At 37.7% G+C, this 27,729-nt stretch overlaps 1 protein-coding gene across 8 annotated transcripts; it reads right to left on the bottom strand.

Annotated features, from left to right (window-relative positions):
• Window positions 1–130: 130 nt before the first annotated feature.
• On the bottom strand, window positions 131–26,007 carry LOC124298846 (uncharacterized). Of its 8 annotated transcripts, none has more exons than XM_046751380.1 (11): window positions 25,880–26,007; window positions 25,327–25,635; window positions 8,041–8,159; window positions 7,186–7,405; window positions 5,318–6,797; window positions 4,900–5,013; window positions 3,691–4,433; window positions 3,016–3,531; window positions 2,162–2,274; window positions 1,581–1,788; window positions 131–1,470 (listed from the first exon to the last, which is right to left on the bottom strand). In XM_046751380.1, exons 3-11 carry the CDS (start codon window positions 8,138–8,140, stop codon window positions 765–767), a joined length of 4,200 nt encoding a protein of 1,399 aa, XP_046607336.1. In that variant the 5' UTR covers window positions 8,141–8,159; window positions 25,327–25,635; window positions 25,880–26,007; the 3' UTR covers window positions 131–764. The 8 variants fall into 8 exon arrangements, with proteins under 8 accessions (XP_046607336.1, XP_046607335.1, XP_046607334.1 ...); XM_046751379.1 differs by having other exon boundaries at window positions 25,327–25,696; window positions 25,880–26,006; XM_046751378.1 differs by having other exon boundaries at window positions 25,327–26,005.
• Between the last annotated feature and the right edge of the window lie 1,722 nt (window positions 26,008–27,729).

Below are 27,729 nucleotides of genomic sequence, written 5' to 3'. Positions count from 1 at the left end.
GTTGTGAATTCGAAGTGAGGATTCTTCTTCAAAAATACGGGACGCAATTTTTTCCTTTCCAAAGTATGAGGCAATCGTTTTATACAATAAGGAAAGGATTGAAAAAGTTCGTTTCGAAATCTGTCTTTCCTTTTCCCCAGACCGTAGAGAAGAAGTTCTACCAAGGGTTTGAGATACTAATTTTACAGGGGTCAATATTTGTCTCAAACAAGTAAATAAATACTGTGAAAATTGTTGTATACCTGTACACTCGTCAAAACCTCTCAAGTCGGAAGAGTTATTTCTCGGAAGTTGAATAACCCTCTGAAATAATTTGATTTTGTACAAAGATTATTTCGAGGGATACAGAAATTTAACATCGTAGCTTTGTTCTCGGTGATCTTTATATTGATGGAAAATCTTGTTTCCTGTAATCGGATACCGACAAAGAGTGAAAAAAGAAAAGTATTTCTCGGATGCAGATTGTTTTCACGTTTCATAGGTAACTCGCATTCTAATTTATCATTCTTGTTATGCAACACCTCAATTTCTTCCCGGTCAAACACCGTACCTTAATTGTCAAATATAATACACCTTAGCCGCGTGATTAGCGGCGTGACGGATACGCGCACCTTATACTGCGTATATACACATGTTTGCACATTTCGTAAGCCTTGCGTATATCGCACACAACTGTGGATATTTTAGGCTAAGAAAAGGCGTTTCACTGGTTTAATCGAAGGTTCGTAATCCCGCACACAATGTGACGTAACACGGTTGTGACGTCAGAGGAAAGGCGCGCGTTGAATTAGGGGGTCATGCCCCTCGGCAACGTCGCCGTTGGCTCGAGCTCCAGGAGTCTTTGTCATCGTCGAGAAAACGTTTCCCCGATCAAAGCTTTCGTCGCAGGCGTCAATTTCCGCGTCCATTCCCGGTCGCATGTTGACGTACCTAGCCGAAATTTTATTACCAGTGTCCGTGGATTTTCCGCCGCCGCCGCTCACGAAACGCTGCAGTTCGAGGTATTTGGATGCCTGATCGGAATCGGAGTTATCGACGACCGGAAGTCCGCCGCTATTCGTCGACAGCAAAGGGCTCGAACTTTCCCCCGCCGTTTGCGCCGTGTTTCCAAATGCGGACGATCTCGCGCTTATGAAACTGTCGCGATTCAATTCTCGCCCTCTTCCGATCGTCCTGTCGTCATCTTCAATTCCCCGGATCAGCGGCGTTCCGGAACTCACGATCGAAGTAGCCACCATTCTCGGCGAAGCCGCGCTCTGCGAGGATCTTCTCATCGATACGGAAAATTTACGGAACTTTTCCGGCAGCTGAATGTCGACCTGACCCGTATGCTCGAGCTGCACACTCGCCAAGGGGACGTCGAGGCACGGCGATAACAGCCGCGGATTCGTCGCGAGGAAATCGACGATTTCCGGCGCGTTTGGTCGCAACTTGTGATCGATTTTCCAGCAGGAACGTATAAGGTTTTCCCTTTTAACGCCGACCGAGAAAAAGAAGAAATAAATATTATATATGCTGGATCAAACGGGGTGTCTCGAGTCGTTCGTTGTACCGTATATCGTATTTTTTAAATCTCTTACAGGGGGGCCTTTATTCCCGATGGAATGGCTATCGTGTTTCCCGTCTTCACGTGCTCCAGGACCTCGTTGTTGCTCAATCCTTGGAAGGGAAAACTTCCGAAGGTTATTATTTCGTAGAGTAGAACACCGTAGGACCAGACGTCGGATGCCGGTGTGAATATTCCCAGTCCCAGAGATTCGGGGGCCATCCATCTCACCGGTAGCATTCCTTAAATTTGAATTTCATGAACTTCGGGCCAACTTCACTCTCTTACAACATAGGTATTTTTATTACTGATTTCACAACGTTGAAACTACTAACTTTATCGCAACGAGTCGTGCTGAGGAAAAACCGTTTCTTCGCGATTTTGGAATTGTTTGAAATCCAGTAAACCGTAACAAAACGAAAGACACTCATATTTAGAAATACTTGTTCGTTCAAAGTCGTTGTAAAAATAAGAAGATAGTGATATTTTTTCCATATTTTACGTTACGATAACTTGCGTTACTAACTTCAATCTCGCCTGATTTCAATCGTTTAATCGAGTCGGTGGCCAGGAGTAATCAGCCTGTTTCACTGTCAGTTATCAGTTGTTGCTTACCTTTTCTGTTGAATTTGTAGTAGTCGTTCTCGTACATTGGTCTAGTCATACCAAAGTCACCTAATTTTACCACACGCTGAGCATTCACCAGACAGTTGCGCGATGCTATGTCTCTGGAATAAACCAACGAGCGTGTCTCATTACCTATACATGTTATTCATACGTGTGTATAATAATGTGGAGAAATCCTAGCATTGCCTATATATATAATTACTCGTGTACCTCTATACACACACATTCATATATAAACATATGTATATGTATGCATGCACACACACACACACACGCACGTACATATAAATCAGGTTTCCATTAACGACAACGCGTTTCGCTATATTTATATATATATACACTGAGCGAAGCTCGCGTTGTTGTTAATGGGAACCTGATCTAAAATAACTCAGTAAACAGTTCGTCGTCGATACCGGTGCGTAAACAATTTTATTACACACTTTCAGCCTGTTTATTATCCGGACTACTATAAACATTAGTATTATTACTACCCATTGCTATTGAATAATATTATTGGGGTGCCGTTTTCCAATTTTTCGGTTTGAAAAATTCCTATTGTGTCGTTAGTTTTTGGACGAATAGATGTATTTTTTTCTAATCGTTTGGGCTTGAAAATTGTGTTAATTTGTTATCATCTGCTTGTAGAAATGAAATCTAGCAATCTTTGATAAGTTTTTCTAACGTTGGAAACTTGATGAATCTCGATTGGAGGTGTACTTACGATATGTACGGATATATTTTCACATATGAAAAAGAAGTAATTCGATTTTCTGATAGGTATAATGGGTGATGTACGTAACTGATAACGAGTATAATTGAATTCAATCGAATGAAATTGGTACCTGTGAACGTATTTGAGCTGAGCCAAATAGCTGAGAGCTCTTGCCACATCGAGAGCCATAGCTGTTAATTTTTTGCTAGATATTTCGTCGGATTCTTCGTAATTGCGATCGTTGACGAGGTGCCGCCTGGCCAAGAGATAGGTTTTCAAATCGCCGTATAGCATGAATTCCATAACCGTGTAAACCGGTTCGCATTTAATGCAGACGCCGAGAAGTTTGATGATGTTCTTGTGCTCGAAACGCTTCATCACTTCGACCTCGCTCAGAAAGTCCAATTTCTCTTCGGTCGAACTTCCAACTTTCAACGTCTTCACCGCCACGGCGAGCCATCCCTTTTCCGCAAAGAAAGCTTCGCCTCCGTAAACAGTGCCGAAAGCTCCCTCGCCGAGCTTCCGATTTATCACGACACATTCACGCGGTATTTCCCACTTGTCCAGACCAGCTGTGTCCGTTTGCAGCAAGTCGATACCAAGCGATTTCATGTACCTCTCGTGCAGACGAACTTTTTCGTCGTATCTGTAAAAAACGCGCAATCAACAATTTATTTTCATTAAAGTATTGAAAAGTATGAACGGCACGGTAATTGACCGCAACGTTTGGTCGTGAATCAAAGTGTCGTCAAGATCCTTTCGACGAAATATTGTACTAGTAACATAACGGAATCAAGGTACTAACTTTCTCTTGATCATAACGAAACCGACGATCAGCAAAACCCCGAGACAACCGAAACCGATGATGTTTACGATGACGATGGCGACTTCGCAGGTCACGTCGAGAAGTTCAGCTATACCGGAAAAGACGCATTTGTCCGGCTTCAAAGATCCGTCGTTCGGTTTTTCCCCGGTAAGCCATACTATCGCGGACATGTTGAGGTCCAAACGACCGCCAACGACTTCGTTGTGAGTGTCCGATACGTTGGGATGAAACAGGCCGATTTTCTTCGTCTCGTTATTGACGTGCTGAACGATTTCAACGACGGATATCCGCGAGGCTCCCCCCAGGAACTTTATCCGTCCCGACACTCCGTAGAAGTCCGTTCGGCTTATTATGTCCCTGAGTCTGTTCGCCGTTTGTTCGTGGTGAAGAGCGAAGACGTAGCTCTCGTTCTCTGCCAGCAGCTGGTCCATCGCGTAGGCGTAGGTCCAGGTCGCGTCGTAGGCGTAACCGGCGTAATCCGACGGCAGGAGATTCTGCTCCTGGCACTTCGCCTCGTAACTCTGTCGCCATTCTTTCACCGTTATGTTTTCCTGCATCGTCTCGTCGTCCGGAGCCCAGAAGGAGTGCGTTATTCCCAGGTAGCCGTTCACCGCTTCTGCCATTTCTGCGTTCGAACACGGCACCGTTTCACCCTCCGCGTTGTAACGCTCCGTCTCGTACCAACCCGGCAGTAGCCACAACGGAAGGAACCAGACGTAACCCTGCGGAAATCGCGATTGATCTTCGTGTTAGTGGAGATCTTACAGAGTCAATGCCGGTGAAATTCTAAATTCCAAAGAATATTTGTACGATGAAACGCTGATGTGAGAAAGTTATGGCTCCAGAGTTTCAATATTATATATTCCTGATTTATAACCCGCGTATTCACGTGTAATACCTAAACGAAAGTCTGCCAAGAGTTGCGGAATAATTTTAGTATCAAATTAGCTAGTTGCGAATGCTCGACGACGTTTCATCTAAAAACGGTATTCCGTAGAATCGATGGTTTTATATCACGAAAGAGAACGGAACAACAACTAATTCGACATCGCGAATCCTGTTCAAATGCTTAAATATCGTACGTATGACGGTTCGTCGTTTGGCTGAGGAAACGGATGAGAAAAAGAATGGTGAAAATAAACCCAGAGTAAAAACTAATTCTCATCATTATTGTAACGACATACTAACTTGATAGGCGGTCATTTCCAACTTGTAAGCCTCGCACATCACTTGCCTCGCGACTTCGTCGTAAACGTCGGCTATAATAATTCTCGCTCGTTTCTTCTTCAGGTTATCTAAATACTGTAACAAACAACAACAATTTATCTTCGGAATCGGAGAATGAGAGGAACAATCGAACCAATGTTGTCATACCCGTCGCTCTTCTTCGCTCGCTTCTCCACTGCGGATCGTATTGTGTATACCTAAGTGAATTTTGCTATCACAACTGTGCAAGTTAAACGCTACCACGATACGACACTCTTTCCGAACCATAGTAGAATATTAAACGAACAATGGACGGTGAAAAATGATATTTTTCCGTAACAATCGAAGAAGAAGAAGAAGAAGAGGATGAAGAATCATAATCATAGGAGTAAAAACTCACCCTCCGCATAACGTCGATGTCCCTATCCCTCGGGTATTTAGCATTGTCGACAAACGTGATTCCGTTCTCCTGTAGAAAATCCTGCATGTGAGATATGTACTCGGTGTATTTCTGACCGTCCTCAGTCAGAGCGGCTACCCTTCGCCATCCCATCTTCTTCAACAGCTGAAGGTAGACGTGTTTGTACTGCTTGTTCTCGCCAATGGTGCGGAAGAAGTACGGATAGCTCTCCCTGTCGTCGAAGCTCGAACCCTCCGCGCTGTAGCTGACTATCATGGTGCTGTACTGCTTCGAGATCCCGATCAGTGGTTCGAGCGTTTCCGAGCACGCCGGACCCAGAATCCCGATCAGCGTTTTGTACTGGTAAACGATGTAGTCGATGAACGACTTCATGACCATGTCCGACTTGCACTGTCCGTCGCGAGCCAGGAGCTCGAGGCTGTAGTCCTTGAGGACAGTGTTGTTGGAGTTGACGGAATCCCTCGCCATGTCCGCCGCTACCAGGATCGATTTAGCCTTGTAGGACGAGCCGGTCATCGGAAAGATACCCCCTATGGTGAGGACGCTCTTGTCCCTGTCTTCGGACCTCCAATTCTTCAACGCCCACTCCAAATTTTTGTCAAGCCAATCGCAGGCGACCTTCTCCTCGGACGTGTCGTTGTTGTAACCGCCGATCAGCTCCTGGTACATGCTACCGGTGAAGTACACCTTCGTTATAGTCTGGTAAGCGAGTTTCGCTATCTTTTCAAGCTTGGCCCAGACCAGCTTCGTCAGCCTCTTCGAACCGTAGGGACACCTCTCGCCGTTCAAGTCGCATCGCGGAAAATCAACCGAAACGAAGTCCCGATCGCTCGGCACAAGGTCGCTTGGATTCCAGTGGAGTATGACCAGCGATCTGTTGGATCTAGAGGCCGCGTATCGATCCGTTATCCATTCGGTAAGGTTCTTCAAACGCGGACCAACCCAGGCGACCATGACGTACAGTTTCAGACGGTCTACGTCGTCCTTGACGAAACCCGTCGCGTCCGGATCGCTCGTCAGCAGCAGGGCGCAACTCTCCCTCACATCTCGCACCTCGTTATTGCTGAGCGACGTGTTCGCTATATCGGCACTGCTCGTTTTCCGGCATCGTTCCGGCACGTAAAATCCATCCCGACAGTTGTCCTTCTCGGTGCAGTAGTGCTGGTTATCGGATCCCGGTTTCAGTGTCGCCCTTTTTATCTCCTCGAGGATCTCGTCATCCGGTTGAAAATCTGACGCTCTCTCGTTATTCGCGAACATCTCCCAGCTGCTTGACATCCGGTCCGATCTCCACAATTTTCGCGGCACGAACCATCCGAAGTAGCCCGGTGGTGCGACGAAACCGCAATCCTTAACGTCGTAGTACTCCATGTAAAATGCCATGTCCAATTGCACTGGAAGCCACACTTCCATGTTCACCATTGTTTCTGGTATTCTGGAATCACGCCGTGAGGACATGCTACACTGACAATGAGAGATCGGGTCTCGAAATAGGTTCTTTGACGATGCGTACGTCAGCGTAGAAACCGACCAAAGCACCCCTTTAACCTTTGTCCTGATCTACCGTGATTCTACGGGATAAGTGTACGTCCGGCTGAATGTAAAGGTTTTATTTAAAGTAAAAATTTGTCATTTTTTTTAAGTCACGAGAGATTATCATCACGGTGTAATGATTTTACAGCTACGTATGTTCAGGAAACGAAATTTTATTCTTTAATTCGCGTATCGATTACCACGACCTTTAGATCTTTATTCTCTTTATATCACGTCGATACTTTTTTTCTTCAAGGATTCAATCTCGGTTCAACTTTTCGTTTGTTAATTTTCTACTTTTGACGTGGACTTACATGCTTTGAGGATGTTGGCCGTCCGATAGTCTCGAAATAACCTCCTCTGCGTTAAAATTATCATCTATTTCCACTAACGAAACGGCCGAGTAACCAAGTACCTCGGTTAGGAATATTTTCATTACTCTGGATACCAAACGCTGCGTTACTCGTCTCGATAATTCGAATCTGATGTCCAAAGTTTTTCCTTCCAATTGGACGATCCGCTTCGCCGTTACCTCTGAAATTTTTATCACGACACTGTATGTTATTTATACGCATGATTATTATACCTGCGCGCAGGAGGCAATTTTTATCCGCAGTAGTAATTGAATTTGAAAAATTGAAATGCGAAGAAAACAAAACTTGCAATTGTCCAATTATTTGTGTATGATATATTTGTAAAAACTTTTAAAGTAGGCATTACACTCGTTATAATATCACGTATTGCGTACATTCCGTCGTGGAATATATTTACAAAAAAATTTCGTCGACTCGTTACGTACCATGTAACCTATACGTAGTAGATATGATCATGATAAAGTTAGTAACGTTATCGTAACGATTCATGCTGAGGAAAAACCGGTATTTCGCAAATTTGGAACTATTAAAAATTCAGTAAATCGTAACGAAACAAAGCGTAATTATATTTTGCAATCCCAGTTACTTCAAAATCGTTGTAAAAATAAAAAAATAGTTATTTTTCCCCAAACTTTCCTTACGATAACGTTACCGTAACTTCAGCCTCGTCGATATGAGAAGCGCGTCCGTCAAATATTACATTTTCTTCATTTTCTCGATAAATTATTGTTGTTGGCGGATAACAATTGTTACGCAGTGATTCGTTATTAGCAATATATTTACGGAGGTACTTACTTTCAAATATAGGCCTCGTTAAGCACTGATCACCATTGCCCAATTGCAGCGTCGTGCAAACGGCCAGAAGGCATAAAACACGCCCTGGACTTTGAAACATTTTGCCAATTCTTCGTTACCTGTAGAAATTGAAAAGATCAACGGTAAACAACTTTGACTCGACGAATAGAACAGAGAAAAAAAAATACTACAAGAACGGAGCAAGACTGTGTAAATAGATTGTACGTAACAGAAAATCACAGATTATTTAAGAAACTTGGGAAGTCGGGCGATTTCTATCTTGCAGATTATATATTTGAAAACAGGAGCGATGTTAGCTGTTACATCGTTGTAATCACGGAATGCTGCGCGGAAAAAGAAATGAAAAAAAAATGTCATCAAAATTATAAGTTGAATAATTAGTCTATACAAATATATATATATATATATATATATATATATATATATATATATATATGTAACCATACGCATCTACCAACTAGCTTCGTCTTTTTCCCTGTTGTCACATTTCTATTATACCATCCCATTCTTGTAACTCGATTTCTCTCATAATAGACAGTTTGTCAGTACCATATCACTATCAACCACAATCTCTGGCGTCATCCGTTTCCTAACCTCCCGATAGCACCACATATATATATATATATATATATATATATATTTCTCACATCGTTACGATTATTTCGTTTTTATTTCGTTTACGTTACTAACCATTGAACCCCGATTTGGCAATAGAGTCGTATATACAGATCATACGTATAAAACACAGAGACGATGTAAGTGCGATTAATAGATAAAGTTTACGCTGGATATGATTATTGGTGTATAATTTCTATGTATCTATGCTCATTCTACATACCTATTGAGCAATTTCTTAACGATCTACTTAAACGTACGTAATATAGTGAAATTTGCCATCTAGATATATTATGTATAACAATATAATCAAGACTTTTGACAAACGGACAAACAGCTGGATATTATATTTTTTATAAGATTTTACAAGATGCTTTCTACAGCCGATTATAAAAATAATTATACAGCTGTGCGTAGATGCGACATTTAATAATAACAACAACAACAACAACAATAATGATAATAATGATAATAACTATACTATAATGTATATGTATTATTGTACGCATAAGAGTTACAACATATAGTATGGAATTTAAAATGTTCCAAAAATTTACGTACATTTCGTGTTGCTGTCGGGGTTTTTTTTTTTTTTTTTTCATCCCGTTACTTGCGCGCGGTTCTTGTAAAACACAAGAATATTTGTGTAGTAGCTGAATAACGTTCAAGTCGACAGCTCGGGCAATTTTGGGTTTGTTTGTTTTGCTTTTATTCTGTTTTCATCTTCTAAAATGCCAGCTGTTTATCCGTTTGTCAAAAGCCTTGAGTTCCCGCCCCACCACGGGCTGGCTATATTTGTATATAATATATACTACTATTTTATTATATGTTGTGTGTGTATATATATATATATACAACGACCTTAATCCCGGCCAATGTTGACATTTTTCGCACGTGTAATGACGAGTTCTAAAATTTGGACAAAAAGTGTCGACGTATGCAGCGACGCCTCTTATACGAAAAGTAACACGTTTCAGATTTCTTACGATGCCAATGTAAATATACAGTTGTTGTAATGAAAAATAACTGTACACGCACATGCGAAGTGACAGGTTCGATCAATATTGGCAAAAATTATACAGCGATGACAAATGTAGAAAATCGGCTACAATGTAACGAATTTATGGGGACAGGAGAAAAAGAAGAAGTAGAGTAAAAAAATTAAAATGTTGAAGTTTGTTACGTCATCGTAACGTTCTTAGCTTCGCGATGATCGAAGGAACTGCTCGTATAAAGATTTCCAAATACGTACGAGTATTGCGTATATATCTTGTCTCATTACCGTTTACTGAATTTCAAACAACGCCAAAAGTCGTGAAGTAACGATTTCTCCTCACCATATGTAATTCGTTACGATAACGTCACTAATTTCAACGTGACAAACAATTGCTACAGTGTGTAAACTTTGTCAACAAATTCCCGCAGCTCGTTATGCTCTAGCCATAGTCATTTCTATAATATTGTGGGCGATAATGCATATCGGACATGTGTGTGTTTGTGTGCGAGAGTGCGATCATATAACAGAGCCGAACCGGTGACATTATTTTGTACGGGCGGAAAGATCGCGGGGCAAGCATTCTTCGCGGGCGATATCGTATGGATGAAAATAAAACGGTGACAATAAAGTTTAATAATATAACTTGAGGGAGAAGAGGAAAGCGAGAGTAGAAAAGAGAAAAGAGAAGAGAGGGGGAGAGAGAGAGAGAAACTTTCATACGAAGTCCAAAAGAGAGTGTCCGCGGTTCAGAAATAGAAAGAAAAACTGCGGCTGAGAGTTTAATACCGCGCTTCGATTTATAAAATTTCATGCGGATACGTGGATGTGTTTTTCTTTTTTTTTTATTTTTTTCCTCCGTCTATATTCCATGAAATTATTATCTTATAACAATTATCCTCGAGATCATGTCGCGGGATGAAACGAAATTTGATTTAAAAATAAATATTATACGAATGATAATTTAAAATTACCGTCGTTTCACATCGCCGTATTAACCGTGTTATCAACAACGCAACCCGTACTTCGGCTTTACCGTATATTTAAGCACGTGTACAAAGTTTGTAATTAATATTTATTAAATAATATATAATACATATAATCGATATGATTCACTCGGGCACATGTCATGTGATTAAACACACGAAGTAGGAAAATAATAATATACCATTTATTTTATTTATTTTTTCACACACATATATTACACATTATACATTATACATTAATTATAATTATTTTTTAACCTTCCGCGTCGGCGCCACGTGTCTGATATTCGGTAAGTAGATATCCTCGCAGTGTGGATCATATCCCACATGCCCCCCCCCCCCCCCCCGTTGTCATCGCAGGCCTTCATTATCGCGAGTGGGTATCACAAATACACAAACAGACGATACGTGGCATATGTTCGAGAGCTTAAACAACGCTCATGGAAATTGCCTACTGATTCTGAGATTAATATGAACGGCCGGGTCAAAAGTTAGGGAAAAAACCGTTTGGAAATTGTCAAGCAACGTTTATTTTCGCCAACGATACCGGAGACGAATTATTATTAGTATTACACATTAGGGTAATATTTTTTGATTAACTCTATTCGCGTTCTTGTATCATTGGCGCAAACAACATTGCGAATAACACGTTTGATCCAGACAGTCTAACCGATACGTCTCTGATACACCCCCTCCCTCCTCCAGTTGAAACTTGATACTCGGATATTTTTGGGTGCAAACTCCTGACGGACAAATACATGTTCGCGACGCAATAATTCGAACGCTCAATCGCGAAACGTGAAACGCGGTCGAGAAAAACATATGCATGTAATATCATACATACGTAGATATTCACACACACCTATATATCTACATCGTATATTGTACACGGAACAGTTACTCGGCATGTTTATTTCGTGTAATTACACTGGCAAAAGAGAAAAATAATTTAATCGCTTGGTTAAAGTTGAAAATAAATGTATTTATTAATTTTTAGTTCTGGTTTCCTTCGTTTGATCGTTAATAAATGATTTAACGCATGAATAAACTCGAATCGTGAAAACTGGGTCGGTGGTTTGAACAATTTTGAGGAAACTAATGTTAATATTGACTTGAAAAGTGGCAAAAGCATAAATTTTTTAACTTGAAATATTCCCGTATTATACGCAATAAGTGACAGATATTTTCACTGTTCGATAGTTCACTCATTATTGTCTTTGCACGCGTGAACGAAATTCGAAAAGTTTGAGGAAAATTGATAGGATCGATGTAACATTATTGAAAAATTGAACAGGATAAATCACTCTCGAAGAGAATAAAACGAATAATATTATCAAACGTGTCTGTACATTATGTTTAGAAAAAATGTAAATAATGTATGAAAAACGGGATGCACGCATGCGTGAGTATAAAATAATTGCAGTGATCGTTGTTGGTGTTGCTGGTGTATGGAACATGCATCGGGCTGGAAATTCGGCAGCTGCTTAAATTGTTTAAACAATATACTCGTCGGCATGCGACGATATCTCTCATAATTATTAATACAGTGTACAGAACTACAGGTATGGCTGCATGCGAAACTCGAGTACATGTGTAGTATTAAAATATTGTTTTACCTGCTCCTGCATTTTTGCATATAAATGACCTGCCCGTGTATCTGATATGTTTAGCGATCGTTGCAGTCAAACATAAATAAACTAAAGCGTTGGACGTTTGATCGGCGTTTTCATTTATCTACGTACGTTCACATGCGTGTACATAGAAATATATATATATATATATATTAGGGTGGTCCTTATTTGGGGTGTTGACGAATTCCGATAAGTGCGCCCCCTAGACACGTTTGAAATAAATTAAAAAAAATGTGTGCGAAAACGGAGCGCTGTAGTCCAATTAGAAGACGTGCCTGTAAGCTCGTTTTGTTTTTCATTTGAATAACATGGGATTTTCAGACTACTTCAGTCATTATGTTTTTGAGTTGTCCCCATGAACGCAAAAAATTCTTTTTTCACATAAATCTGTTGTTCATGGGTACAACTACGCGTATATTTTTCCACAAGTCGTTATCACAACCTTTACGCCCCCCATCCCCCTGATATTATACACGACGGCAAATTGATCAACGTGAGAATACCTCTTTTTAGCCGCTTGGTGCTTGACAGTATTTCACCAATTAAAAGGCAGTCTTATTTACGTCATAAGTTAGTAAAAAAAAATAATTGTACATGTGGGAAAAAATATGTATTTCAATTAGTGTATTTAAAAACACATCGTTTATACTTTATACTTTTTTAAAAAGTAATAATTAAAATTAAAATGTTTTGATCGCCGTCTGTTTTTCTGGATCGGGAAAGATTTTACGATATTCCGAGATCCATGAACAACAGATTTATGTGAAAAAAGAATTTTTTGCGTTCATGGGGACAACTCAAAAACATAATGACCGAAGTAGTCTGAAAATCCCATGTTATTCGAATGAAAAACAAAACGAGCTTACAGGCACGTCTTCTAATTGGACTACAGCGCTCCGTTTTCGCACACATTTTTTTTAATTTATTTCAAACGTGTCTAGGGGGCGCACTTATCGGAATTCGTCAACACCCCAAATAAGGACCACCCTAATATATATATATATATTATGTACTAGTGTACGTAACCGAGTCAGTTTTTGCTGCCATTGTGTAAACTATAATTATTATATCGTGGAAGACAACATCGATATTACCAGGTAAATAAATTCGAGAAAATGGAATGAAATATAAATTTCTATTTATCAAATTTATATTTAATTCCATTTTTCTCACTTTATAATTACTTGTTTTGATTGTAATTTCCAAACCAAATTAGTTTTTCTATTAAACGAAGAATTTATGAGATAAATTTCAAGCCGATTGATTGGGTTTTTGTGTTTTTGGTAGTAAGAAAAACAAACGCGTGGTTCGAAAAATTCACAACTCAGTGGGGGATGATTTTTTTTTTTACAATTTACACCATACTTAAAAATAAATAAAATCACCGGTCGTGGGGGTCAGACGTAGATCGGTTTGGGGTGGAGTGCCTTATATACATATATATATATATATATGTACCATATTATACCTACTTCATTTCGACAAAGATGCGGGTAAATTTGGTAAAATGTTTCACAACTTTCCGTCGAGACTTCATCGATCGAATGCCTGTTGTTTTTTTCTTTCTCAACTTCTCTCATGTCCGCGCGTGTAATCAGAATAGTTCCCAAAAAGTTGTCACCAATTACACATAATTTCACAATACTTATTGTAAATTTCTCATGGCTATACGTTTTAGACGATTGTACGTACATAGTACGTACAGATCTGATAAGTATTGGCAAATTTTGTGCAAAATATGTGTAAAAAAATTTTTTTTTCTTTCGCGGTACGTAGATTAAAATCTGTTTATAAATGATTCCATGGTCAACTTTTACGCGGTAACATTTGAAAAATAGTAATAATAAACACGGTTCTAACCATTTGAAATGTCAAAACGCATTTCATTGGCTAAAATGAGCGACACATTTTTTCTTACTTTTTTTTTCTGACTGCAGGATAAATGTTATATATATATATATGTGTGTGTGTGCGTGTGTTTGTGTGGGTGTATATAATGTATAGTTATAACGTATACCTATTATAAGCTAGGCAAAGGCTAGAAGAAGAAACACGATTTTACGCGACGCGGATTCTCCTTGAGGCGGCAGAGTTTTGAAATCTTGTATTATAGTCATGCATGTATATAGATATATGTAATATTTATAGCGCGTGTATAAAATATGTGTTTATGATACAGTTAGAACAAATTTATAATAATAATAAATAACACGATAGACGGTTTCCTAGCAATTAATTAACGGCTCGTGAATCTGAAAATCGCGATGACTTCGTATTATTTATATTGAAACGACAAACTTTATTACACACGCTTTGATTCCGATGCGATTGTGTCTAATTTATTTATACGTATAAATTATATACTGATTTTTTTTTCAAACGGTTTCTACAGAGCGACAAAATTTTAACCACAGATTAGATTGTTTACCAAACAAACGGCTTCTGTCGTGAAGGTATTTCGGAAACCGATAATAAAGCTCAACTCATCGCCAACCGTGAGGTTAAAAATTAACTACCATGTTTTTTTCTCACTCTCTTTTTCATACAGCAGGAGAGAAAACAACAAAATTGTTCGAATTTCTTTCTAATACATGTATATATATATGTGGTAATAAAAAATCCCGCCTAACGGGTAACAAAAAAACCGCGAAAATCGTGCATACGTTGCAAAATGTTTTTTTTTTTTTTTACGTGGTTTACGAGCATCAATATATCGTCGGAATTGAACAAAAAAAAAAATGATAGAGACGAATTTTACGAATTTTTTTATTTTTCACCTGTAACGACTGCATCTGTTAATTCTACCTGTATTGAACGAATCATTGGTTATCCATCGATATGTATGATCGAAGAAATGTATGTATTCCGTAGCAAATGATCTTTGTCTAAAATATCGTCTTTTTAAATCTTAAGAAAAAAAAAGGTTATTTTTGCCTTACTTTAATTCAACTCACAAAGTAAACCAACCTCTAGTTTAATATAAAAAAAAGTCGTGCCCAACGTTCCCCTGCATTTGCATGTTCTAACCGCGACACAAGTGTCAGCTGACGTGTATACGTATAGGTATAATATGGATAATAATAATTAGCGAATGCGCACGTGGTCTTCAAGTGGTTTTGCGATCGGCAGTGGATATACGTTACATGTACTTGCATTATCATCTCTGACATAACGTATTAGGTATTTGTAGTAAAACGATAACAAACAATAACGGAAGGCATGCCAGACAAACGTGACGGAATTGCGTTGCGTGTTTGCATACCGCATAAAATATACGTACCGAACACACGCACACGCGCACACGTACAGTGTATATTATATTGTATGTATTATACGAGTGTTTCTTGGTCAAGGATACCCGGCATCTTATCTTTGAAACGTTGCAGGTATTTGTTATCATACGAGTCGGATGTTGAACCGCGCGTTTTATGTACTTCCGTAAATAATCTAGTTGTCGTTTAATGTTAACATGTGTGGTGCACTATTCACATGTGTAAGGTATACTGTACGACCAAAGATGTAAAAATTACGTAACAAAAAAAAAAAAAAAATATGTTAATCACTTTAAAACTACACGTTATAAAAATCTTTCCTTTGTCACTATTAACGGAAATATGAGGACGGTTCTTCGCTGGTAACGTGATAAATATTAGATTCAACAAAATTTTTGCAGATTTTTTTTTTGTAGAGCATTAAATTTCGTACAAAATAGCCGGTGGAATTTTTTGTATACATTTTTATTACACAGTGCACACTTTAATACGTACATACATATACGTATAATACCTGCTCTTCGGTAATAAAAAGGGGAATGTCGTTAATCGAATTGAACCATTTTCTGCATATGAGGAGAAACATGTTGTATTATTATAGTATTGTTTTTGCAAAGGTCGTGAAAATGTGAAAAATTCCCATCGCTGTACATCGCAATTATTAATTAAACTATGTTTCGTCATAAAGCAGTTGTAGTGGCGTTAGAAAAAGTATATATATATATATATATATATATATGTATATGCATTACATATATTTAATAAATAAATAAATAAGTAAACAAGATCCTATCATGTCGACTCACTCAGCGTCCATTATATACACGTATGAATGTATGAATCAATGTACCGTCCCATTATACAGAGGAAGAAATAATTATATTCGCACAACGGTATGAATAGCACGTAGCGTATAAACTAAAAGATCTTACGCGGTAACATTTTTATTATAAGTCAACATAAATGTCTGTCTTATTAACGATTTCCGCATGTAACATTCACGTTGTACGGCAATCGTATGAGATTGGCTCTAGTTGTTATATTATTGTAGTATTGCAAGGGGAGGATGGTTTCTATAATAATATAATCGTGATGTTATTCGTAAATTTTACGCTCTCAAAGACCGAAATTCATGGAAAAACATGAAGGTGACAAAAAAGAAAATTATTTTTGGCGAGACGTGTGGTATTTTTTTGACAAACTTTGAATGTTGATAAAAAAATCAAAAAGAAAAATCGTATTCTTCATGTAAACATCAAATCTTACTAACAATAAGACCACTGAAATATCAAGGGCAACAAACCACCGTTGACCAGTGTGACTATCATGTACTTCGGTAGGTGTAATTTGCGTTCACAATGCGTGGGCAGGTTAGCAAGCCAATAAACATAAAACAGGATGTGGTTAATTGGGCGCGATAGGCGCAGCGGCTGTATTTGTTTAGAAAAATATTAATCATCGCCATTGTATAATAACGAAATTATAGATAACATGCGTTGCAACGTAAATGGTGGTTGAAATGGCCTCCGATAAATAATGTTCGCTGTCTTCGATAACGCGATATCTGTATGTATATATGGGGTATTCCATGCCAACTCTCCCTGAGAATATCCACATTAATTATCTGCAATTTTTAAAATCGAACAATTAAAAAATCTTAAATATTTTTCAAAAATTCCGTTTTACATATCAAAATTTTTAAGCCTCGTGCCGGAGTGGACTGGATCTTCCTTCTAATTCCGATTAGTCTATAAATTAAATAGAGGAAGAAGAAAATACAGGAAATCAAAATAATTGCAAAATGATCAAAATAAGGGACATCCTGACACATACAATATGGATATTGAAAGAGAGGGAGGTACAAAGAGACAGGAAATATTAAATTGTTCATCGATCAAGGTCTATGACTCGTTGTCAAATTTGTTCGATAACATACATATATATATATAATATACTCACACATACGTATCTCGATTTGATGCGCACAATATTATAAAGTAACGATGCGTACGAGTATGATATGAGGAAAGAAATAGTCAATTCAACTTCATAAGGTTATTATGTATGCACGTTTTAGATATATTACATATGTACATTAGACCTTTCCTTAATAAGGGTAAAATCGAATTTTAATGGTCACAACCCCCAAATTGGTTCGAAATATTTCAAAAAAATATCAGATTCTTTCAAAAATTTTCCCTCGGTATTTACCCACCCCTGGAACGCCTTAATTTTTGCCATAAGAAAAGCATTGGTTCTTCGAGGTTTTTAATCAAAAATTCGTACCGGGCCTAAAGAACATCGTAAAAATTGACGATCTCTTCTCTAATACATCACACTTTTAATCCAAGTCACGATCTCTGTGTTTCTTCCACACGTATGTATGCAGCAGGCTGCAGTTGCGAGAGTATCAATATTATTCGAAGATATTCTTTTGTTTCTTGTGTACAATATTGTTTTTCAATTATTTCTGCTATATTTCTTTCATACGGTGAAAAGAATGTATAAGTTTGCTTTTGAATATTGCCTCGGTATTCCGCATTCGTTCTCGAAGCTCAAAATATACCCGCGAATAAGTGGCGATTAATACATACACACCAGATGTATGCACTTATATACGGATACACCGCAATGCGAATACAAATTTGCATATGCCTATAGAACTCGTATAACGTTAAGGCCGTGCTGTACTCCTACCCTTACCGACCGAGCAAACTCACCCGTTTTCTTCATACATTAAATACAATAACGAACGGAAAGACTTCGAAATTCGACGATGCATCGCTCTTTTGTAGCGGAATGCAGGAAAGTTATTGGCATCCTAAAAATCGTTAAAACAATGTGTCGTTTTTGAGATATTTTTAGATACAATTCCTGCAAGAATAAGCCGTGAAACGAATATCGTGAGACTGTTTTTATGCAATATTGATGTCGCTATAGACAAGAACTAAGAAATACAATAATTTCATAAACGAAAGATGGTTTCACGTGAAATTTGAACCCGTTCCGTTCGTTTAGGAAGAAAAAGGGTGAGTTTGCTCGGTCGGTAAGGCTGGGAGTACTACGTGGCCTTAACGCGATGGTCCGCGAAGTTTCTCCTCCCCTTTATCTTTCTTTTTCTCCTCCACTTTTTTTCTACGTCAACTGTTCGCTTCCCGCCTTGTTTGATCTTGGAGTTAGATAGCGGGCAGGTACACATTAGGTATAATTTATGTAGATATGGCAGAGGAAGCTGGGAATCAGAGATAGGTAAACAAACTGCAGTCTGACGACGAGCGGTGGCACAGACTTTCATGGTTCTGCTAAAAATATTATATATAAAATAAATATATAAAATAAATAACCTCGAAGTAAATAATATTTTTAGCAGAACCATGAAAGTCTGTGAGAAAAAAAAAACAAGTTGTGCGTAATATCTTTCATTCGGTAAAACATTCATTTTTATGATTTATAAAGTTACAGGTACCCGAATGATCATAATGTGTATTATACATTGTACACGTTAATGTTACATTGGATAAAAAATGTGAAGAATTACTTCTGAAAACTATCATGGTTCTACTAAAAAATTTATTCATTCCGAGTTTTTTTTTTAACGCTTTTATTTGACACTCGGAAACGACTGATTAGGTCAAACGATGAACATGCCGGTTAAATATGTTAATTTTGGAAAAAATGAAACGCTGCGATACTGTGTCGAATTTTTATTTTTTTTTTTTTCTCCTAACATAGATTTCCTTCGGTAATATTCTAGAAGATTCATCGATCACTTATCTACCGATAGCGATATTTGAATAATCATTGGATCCACAAGTTGTGAGTTTACTGAATAAATTGCTACCAGTTTGTGTATAATAATCGATATTGGATGATTTTAGGCAATGCAAAAGAACATCGTGAGTTTTTTTCAATTACATAGCAGAAAGTATAATACCAGCTATAACGTACATATTTTTAGGTTATTCGTTACATGTGATTTATCGTTTTTAACATCACAATTTTCACGTGAAATTCCTCAGCGTTACGTACGTATAGGTATGCAACGTAGCTGTACAATGACATGTTTTCTCGCAATCAGTGTATCAATCCAGGATATTTCTTTTTTTTTTTTTTTTCTACTCCCCGTTCGGTTATTTGCCTTTTAATTAGCATATCCGTTGAGTTCCGATCTGTATTTAACTTTATACACATTCGGTATAGCTAGAAAATGCTGCGGGATACGTTTGTCAGTATGCATGTATGCCTATGTGGATATGTATATACATATGGCGTGAATTCATTTGTATAAATGCGCAATTCGTATACATGTAAAACGTCTGTTCCTTTTGTTTTCCAATCTTCCTTTATCTTCGTCGAGACGCAAGAAAACGATCCGTTTCGTTTGTTTTATTTTATTTTATTTTTCAATTTTAGCTTACTCTCAAACATTACGTACTTTTATAACTATGTAGAGGCTTGTAATATTTTTTCGAATTCTATCGCGTATTTATTTGCTTACCCATAAAACTTGTTTGTTGATCCATTATTTTCCACACACGATATGTTTGTTTAGTTTCGGTGAACAAAAAAGAAAAAACATAAGTAAACAAAAATTCATAGCTGTACTATTGATTGATTACGTAATATATTAGCCAGTTTAAAAAGTAGACAAAATTAAAGTTAACTGCATTATGCTGTGTACGTTTTAAATTTTATTCACGTTTCGTTTGATAGAGATTATTTACCGTGAGACTATTCTGTGTAAAAAGAACAACCCGACATTTGAAATCCTAATTTTTTTTTCGTTTTTTTTTTTTTTTTTCTCTCAGAGTTGAAAACCGAATTTTATGAGTTAACCTTTAATTTTATTGGAACATTCGAATGTTTAATTCGACCGGCAAACTTATCGATGGAAAAAATCGGCGAAGGCTGGAAATTATTGCACGAGCGTGGTCCGGAATAAATTAATTCCAATCATTAGAAACAAATGTGATGAATAACCATGATGCAAAAAAAAATTCCAAAACTTGTGGTCTATTTGTATATTAGTATATTATATATATATATATATATATATATATATATATATATGACATGTTATAAACTTTTTATATGTCTTTCTGTATAACATTTTGCATGTCGCATTTGTTTCTAATGATTGGTATTAATTTATATATATTTATTATATATATATGTATATGTATGAAGATGCGCACCGTTACCATACCCTAAATACATACGCTCGAATGATTAGCGAGGGTTCATTTTTCTCAAGGTGGTCTTCTTTACGCGGTCTTGCCTTGTGTGTTAAGGTGAAGATTTGAAGAAAGAGGCAAGACATTAACAACTAAATAATAACGTTCCATTAATAATTTTTCCGACGACAAACGATGTTGAGAAAGAACTTGCAGAGAAAGAGAGTATATATATATATATACGTTTTCTGTTTTATTTTCAACCTTATTTCATCAACGTTTGCGTGTATTTCTTTTTTCTCGGCTGGAAGTACAACCGAGACAAGTCACAACGTTTACTACATGATTTTATTGTGACATTTGTTACCGCAGCACAAGTGAAGCAATTTTTTGCATTGGGATTATGACCGAATTTATTATTATTATCATAATTGTTATTCTAGTTAGAAAGTATTTATGTGTATGGATAAACTATACTATACGTATAACCAGAAACGTCGAAAACACGAACGAGGCCATTTGCATAAATTGCTGCTGCAGTCGGTCGTCCCGCAAGTTATTATAAGAGTTGTAAAAAGAAATAATAAAAACAACAACTTCTTATTTGTTCACGGTTATAATATCTGGATACGTATACACCCACACACACATATTTATATACATGCAAACACACGCACATCAAAGTGCACGTGAGCATACGCGGTGCAAAACATTTTTTGAAATGTCCGCAAAAATATATAGAAGCCAATACGTGTAACTAAATAGGCTGCGGCGCGGGATCAGTTATGGATATGTGTAATATTGGTTACACATTATTTTAAACCATGTATTATATAATATATTACTATAGAAAAGTCGTGTACGATCAAAAAGGGTAGGAAAGCTGATTTTACTTTTTCTTATATTTCGTATTATTGAGAGAAGAAAGATTTTACTCGAATCAGCGGTATCGATACGTTTTAGTTATACAAGTTTTTTCACCTTGTTATCGTTCTTTTTTTCTTGTCCCTCGCGTGTTTTTTCATAATTAATTTTCACTAATTTCGAAAGAATCTTATCACTCTCATACTTTTCTATTTTAAATACCCTGTAATGCGAAAGGTTTCGTTGTCGCGATATTTTCGATAATATTGTTTCACTCTCGGTATCACAATAAGGTATACTTGAGTTGCTACCTTGTATGACTAATTTACCGTCATTCATTGGTATATTGTTATTCGGTTGGTTTGTTCGTTTGTTGTTGTCGCAGGCGCGTTCTCTTCTCCGATCGTTCGAAGACGCGGTCCTCTAGGTTACACTTGCACAGGCATACAGGTATGTTTTCTTCGTATTACGTAGGTTAATATTTTATACGTCCACTGCTTGCGATTGAGGCGCCTCTATTCTGTACTTTACCGGTATATGGAACTCGGAATGATACGGTCGTATCTCTGCGCATTTCGTCGCATGCGTAACGTGATATGACAGCGAGAAAGAAGGAGCGGAGACGGAAGTGAGAGGGAGAGAGAGAGAGAGAGAGACATAGCGCGTCTACGGAAAATAAGCGGTTCGAAATTAAATGAAACCAATTAATGAAAGGAAATGAAACGAAATGAGAGGCAAAAAAAAAATTGTTTAAACTAGACTAGTTCGCACCGTGTAACCGGAATTTCTTATCTCTGCTCTAAGTGAAGTATCTAAAACCGCAAACAAAAATTGATCAATACACATTCACTCACGTATACATTTATTTTATCGACTACACGCATGCATATGTACATTGTACACATATCGAACATATACTTCAAGTATAACTAGTAGTACTAGCTATTGTACAATACATATGCATATACACGTGTATACTTGATCTATATATAATAATATATATATATATACACACATATTATACGTAATATGTTTAAACTACATACTACCCAAATTGAAGATATAAATATTACACGTGCATGTACAATAGTTGCTTTTCTAAGCACCAGGTATGTACAACGATTATCGGTTCATTAGCGTTTGCCTCTTTGTTTTTAATATTATACTTGCAAATACGTCATTCCTGTCGCGTTTCTTTTATTCCATTTTTTTCTCTCATTTTACTTTCTATTTTTGCAAGAAAATTCTTCTTCTACTTTGTCTTTTTTTTTTTTTTTTTTTTGTGTAAAGTTCTCGTTAAAATAATATTACAGGTGCACGATTGCGCATATTTTATTTTACCTGTGACACCTTGTAATGTTGAGATCACGCAAATGTCATTTTCTTTACTATGAAATCCACGACAGCTGTTTCTTTCTCCTTTGTTATTTCACATCTCTTGCAAGATCATATCCATTGCAATTTTCTTTCACAGTTTCTAATTTCAAAATTAACGAATCATTATACGCCGGGTATTGTTTTAATACTGAGAGAACAAGAAAAAGAAAAGAAATCAAATTCATAAGTATGTGTGTAAAATATACCTGCATATATGTACGCATATCGTCCGTTACTGAAAAATCGTGTTTCGACTCTATATTAGACGAAAAGTTATCGGGAAAACGGGACAGAGAACGAGATTAATTAAAATACGAAAATCCTTGGGGGGTTTGAGATGTTGTTGTTGTTGCTGTTGCTGTTTTTGCCGGTAACGTATGATTTACTCATCGTTACACTTTTGGATTTAATATACATATAACATCTCGGTACAACGCACGTGCATATATATATATATACATATATGTATATATATATACGAGTACATACGTGTAATACGTATGCGAATCCGCCGACGAAGTTTCGCTTTGAAAATAGATATAAAAGAGAGAGAGCCGCGGAATAAGCCCGCGGGCCACGCGGCGCGCTGCTTCGCTGCTTTTAATTATCCGCAGCGACTAACTAAACTCTCTGACCCGAATAAACGCCTGAATATGTTTGTGTTGTGCAAACTTGATATTATTACGCGAAAGCAGAAGGAGAAGAACGAGAAGAATAATAGTAATAATATTAACAAGAATGAGAAGAAGAAGAAGAAGAAGAAGAAGAAGAAGAAGAACGTAGACTGCAGGGATGGAAAGTACAATCGACTGGTCTAGATGATTATTACAATTTGCGATCGAGGCGCATTAGATGTATCTGTACAGCCATTCGAGTAATCGTTAACTCTTCTCAAACGACTCCGCGGCTATAAATAACCCACTCGATATATGTACGCACTACACATACCGTACATTTTACACCGTGACAGAACAGTTTTGCGTACTATAATGCTAAATAAAGAAGTGCGATGTGATTATGCAGCTACGGGATGTTTGTCCGAAAACTCGTGTTTCACATAACGCAATACGCGTGTACGTTACACATCCACGTATGTTGCTATAATCGTTTACAATTATTTTACAACCAGGTATTCTAACAACAATATAAGCATACGTGTATGCGGATGTATTTAACGCGTCGACGACGTTAGCAGCGCTCCGTATATGACCGCATTATCTTACCAAATAGGCATGGCACACACGGTACGTGTAAGGAACGATGTGTGCGCGTACCGCGAATATTGTGTAGGTACCGACATGCACCTTGCGACGATCCCAAGTCCTTGACAATAACAACTCGGCGTATGAAAGTTACATTTCATGTGTCTCTGTGTGCGTGATGCATGCCTGTGCCGTTTGCATATCGAACCGGTGATGTTATTTTGCAGTATTCGAGTCATGAGGAATTCCCGATATTCTTCCTTGTTGTCTTTCGCATTACTGTGCCGGCGAATCATTTTCATCTTTCATGTATTCTATTGCCTCGAGATGGGTCAATGATACGAAAAATTCATAGCTAGGTCGCTGCGGATATTATTTCGTTCGCAGTTATACATTTTTATCGAAATTCCCGATTGTTATATTACTTTTACTTTTTCTTCTCTGTTTGATTCATTCTTGGCGGACACGTCTGGAAATTTTTTTGCAAGTAAACAACGAATTCGGTACATTATCACGGATTAGAAAAAAAAAAAAAAAAGAAAAATCACGAGGAACCGTATTTATGTAAACATCTCGTATAATTTTATACGCATAGTTATTATGGTATATCTTGTTGCTGTATTTCGAGTGAAATATGATCTTTCTTCCGCTTCGACTTTACCATATGACTCTTTTAGTTAGCTGTACACGTAATATCGACGCGTCGCGAGATTCCGATTTTCATAAAATAGCAATTCACGTCTCCCCCTGCAATTCTCACTATTCTGTCTCACGGGTATATCATACTTTGTTTGAAAAAAATTTCTACACCTGTATAAGATGATTCAGGCGAAAGGTGTTCCGATCGGTAAAGAAGGTAAAAATCGCGCGCGTCTCGCGCTTTCCGTTTATTAAATACCGATGATATCACATACCATGTATACGTATACATGTGTACGTATATATATACCTGTGTACAACACATATGTGTGTATATGTACAATAATGCGTGTAAAATATTTGGTAAATGCGTAGTATATATTACATATAATCTATCAGACACGCATGCGTGAAATAGCTATTTTTCATTTACGTCACGCGAAGCGAAATAATGTGTAAACATGGTCGTATATAAAAAAAAACACAATCGCATTTTACAGGAAGAACTCACCTCATTGCTTAAATACGATAATTACTCCGAAATTCGATCACGTACAACGACAACTGTCACACTGCGCTTTAAATCCGTATTACAAGCATAACGTTACCTCACGCGTTAATTTATTCACGATTAAAATCCACTCTCAATTACAATTACTTATTTATTAATTTCAGATTGGACAATCTTTAAGAAACTTCTTTTTCCACTTTCACACGCTGCGTGGGGTGTGCACGTTCATCGTTCGCTGTTTCGCGAGTCGCTGTTTCTTCTTTTCTATTTTTATTTATTCTCCCTTGCTCCGTTCCGCTTGCTCCTCTCCTTTAAAATTTTCATCCACCTCCAACGTAAATCAACGCTGCAGCAACATTGCGACGAATAGCTTGCCGCGTTGAATAAATAAGTGCGAAAAAAAGAAAAAAGAAAAAAAAATATTAAACAACTTAGATAAGTAAGAGGTAAAAAAAAAAAAAAAAAAAAAAAATTAAATAAAATTAAAAAACAAAATCGGAGAAAAAAAAAGAGAAGAAACGAGAAAAAACCCGCGAAACTTAGGGCGCAATACTTTTAAAAACTTTTCGCACGCGGTTGTCACACCTTCTACTCATATCGATATCGCACTTGTAGTACGTACGATTGTTGCCGCGCTACTGACCGAAGGATTTTAACGCACGGGAGGCACGCGCACGCATACACGCCACTTACACGCCTGTACAGAAACTCTTTAACTGCGTCGTCTAAACTTGCGCTGTGCTGTCGTAGTTGCGCGTTGGCGAACGGTCTCTCGGTTCTCCGTCTTTATTCTCTCCTCTCTCTCTCTCTCTCTCTCTCTCTTGCTCTCTCTCTCTCTCCTTCTCTCTTCGTCGTTGCTGCTCTCTGCGATGGGAGCTGGATTCAATTTTTCAGTTTTAACGCAAGCGCCAGCATCTGCAACGCGTTCAACCACGCACAATTCCAGACGTTCCGTGCGTCACGGTGCGCACGCAATTGATGATTTTACCATGTGGCATATTGGCGCGTTGTTACTGATTACGTGCATTATATCGACAAACATGATTATCGTTCGAATTCCGACACCGACTAGTCGATTATAAACACTTTGTACTCGGACAAACATCAGACGCGGCTTGTAATGCGCGCCGATAGCAGCTTTAGCTGAATTTAAATTATATATGTATTCGATTATATTATACCGGCGCGGCGGGAAATTCAAACGGTTTCGTTTATACTAACGGAAAAATTACTGTGTACCTACTCGTGTAGGCTCGGTTTATATTACAGTGATTGGCGTTTCAACGGAATCGCATCGTCATCTTCGTTTTCACACATTGTATTCACTGGAGAGATCGTTATCGAGTCAAGGGTATTATCTATGACTATAGTGACATAAATCGAAAATAAACGAATGTAGAGATGAATAGACATGTGTGGAATTCAATACACTATATCGAAGCAATGATAATTCTTATCAATCGGAATTTTTATTCTTTGTAACGTAACACGGGTACACCTATTTTACAGTTGATACACACGTATATACATATCGGTAATTTATTTACGCAGACGAATGTTCGATAAGTCGTACGGTATATATATGCACAACGTATTGTACGAATTAAATTTTTTTTTTTCTGTCCGATCTCTGCGCCGACCGTTTTCCTCTTATTCTTTTCATTCTTTGCACGGTAACGAGTGTGCTGAATCTTTTCGCAAAGAGAGGCACGAGGATAAGAAGAGAAACAAATAGAAAAGTAAAACGCAAACGTTCGAATCGTAATTTTGGTGCGAACTTAACGTAAGTAGGTAGGTTACACACGTGACGTCGGTGAAGACGATTTCTTTTTTATCGGTACCTATTGTATTGCGCACGTAATTGATTACCGTTTTTGTATGATAATATTGTAACATTGTACCTAAGGTAAAGGTAAAATACCAATGATATTTTACAGGCATGCGCGTTATACGCGAAACAAGATCCGACCTTTCGGATCATTCTTTTTTACTACTAAAATTCGTTTTTAGATTTTAGATTGTTATAATACGGCACACCTACACTACACCTATGTACGTAAGACGACTAACGGCGATGCTAATAAATTGGCGTAAAATGTGTTTGTTCGGTTGAAAATCATAGTGTACGGGTACATAGTTTCCAGCATCACATTTTATGGTTAAAGTCGTTAAACAGAGTCTCGAGTTCCGCGAATTCGTGACGCACGTATATTTTGCTGCAAATGATGCCAAGATATGAAACAGATTGTTGTTTTGAAATTGCCCGGACTTGGTAACAACTTGGGAAAAACAAGCTCGCTCTCTCTCTCTCTCTCCCTCTCTCTTTTACTCATCTATCTGTACATACTCGTCCATGTACGTACAAACGTTCGGCAAAATGTCGTTGAATAATGGCTCGTTCGA

This window comes from Neodiprion virginianus, chromosome 2 (assembly GCF_021901495.1).
Source record: "Neodiprion virginianus isolate iyNeoVirg1 chromosome 2, iyNeoVirg1.1, whole genome shotgun sequence".
Taxonomy (NCBI): domain Eukaryota; kingdom Metazoa; phylum Arthropoda; class Insecta; order Hymenoptera; family Diprionidae; genus Neodiprion; species Neodiprion virginianus.
The sequence above is the reverse complement of the archived record's forward strand: the minus strand, read 5'-3'. Positions and strand labels throughout refer to the sequence as shown.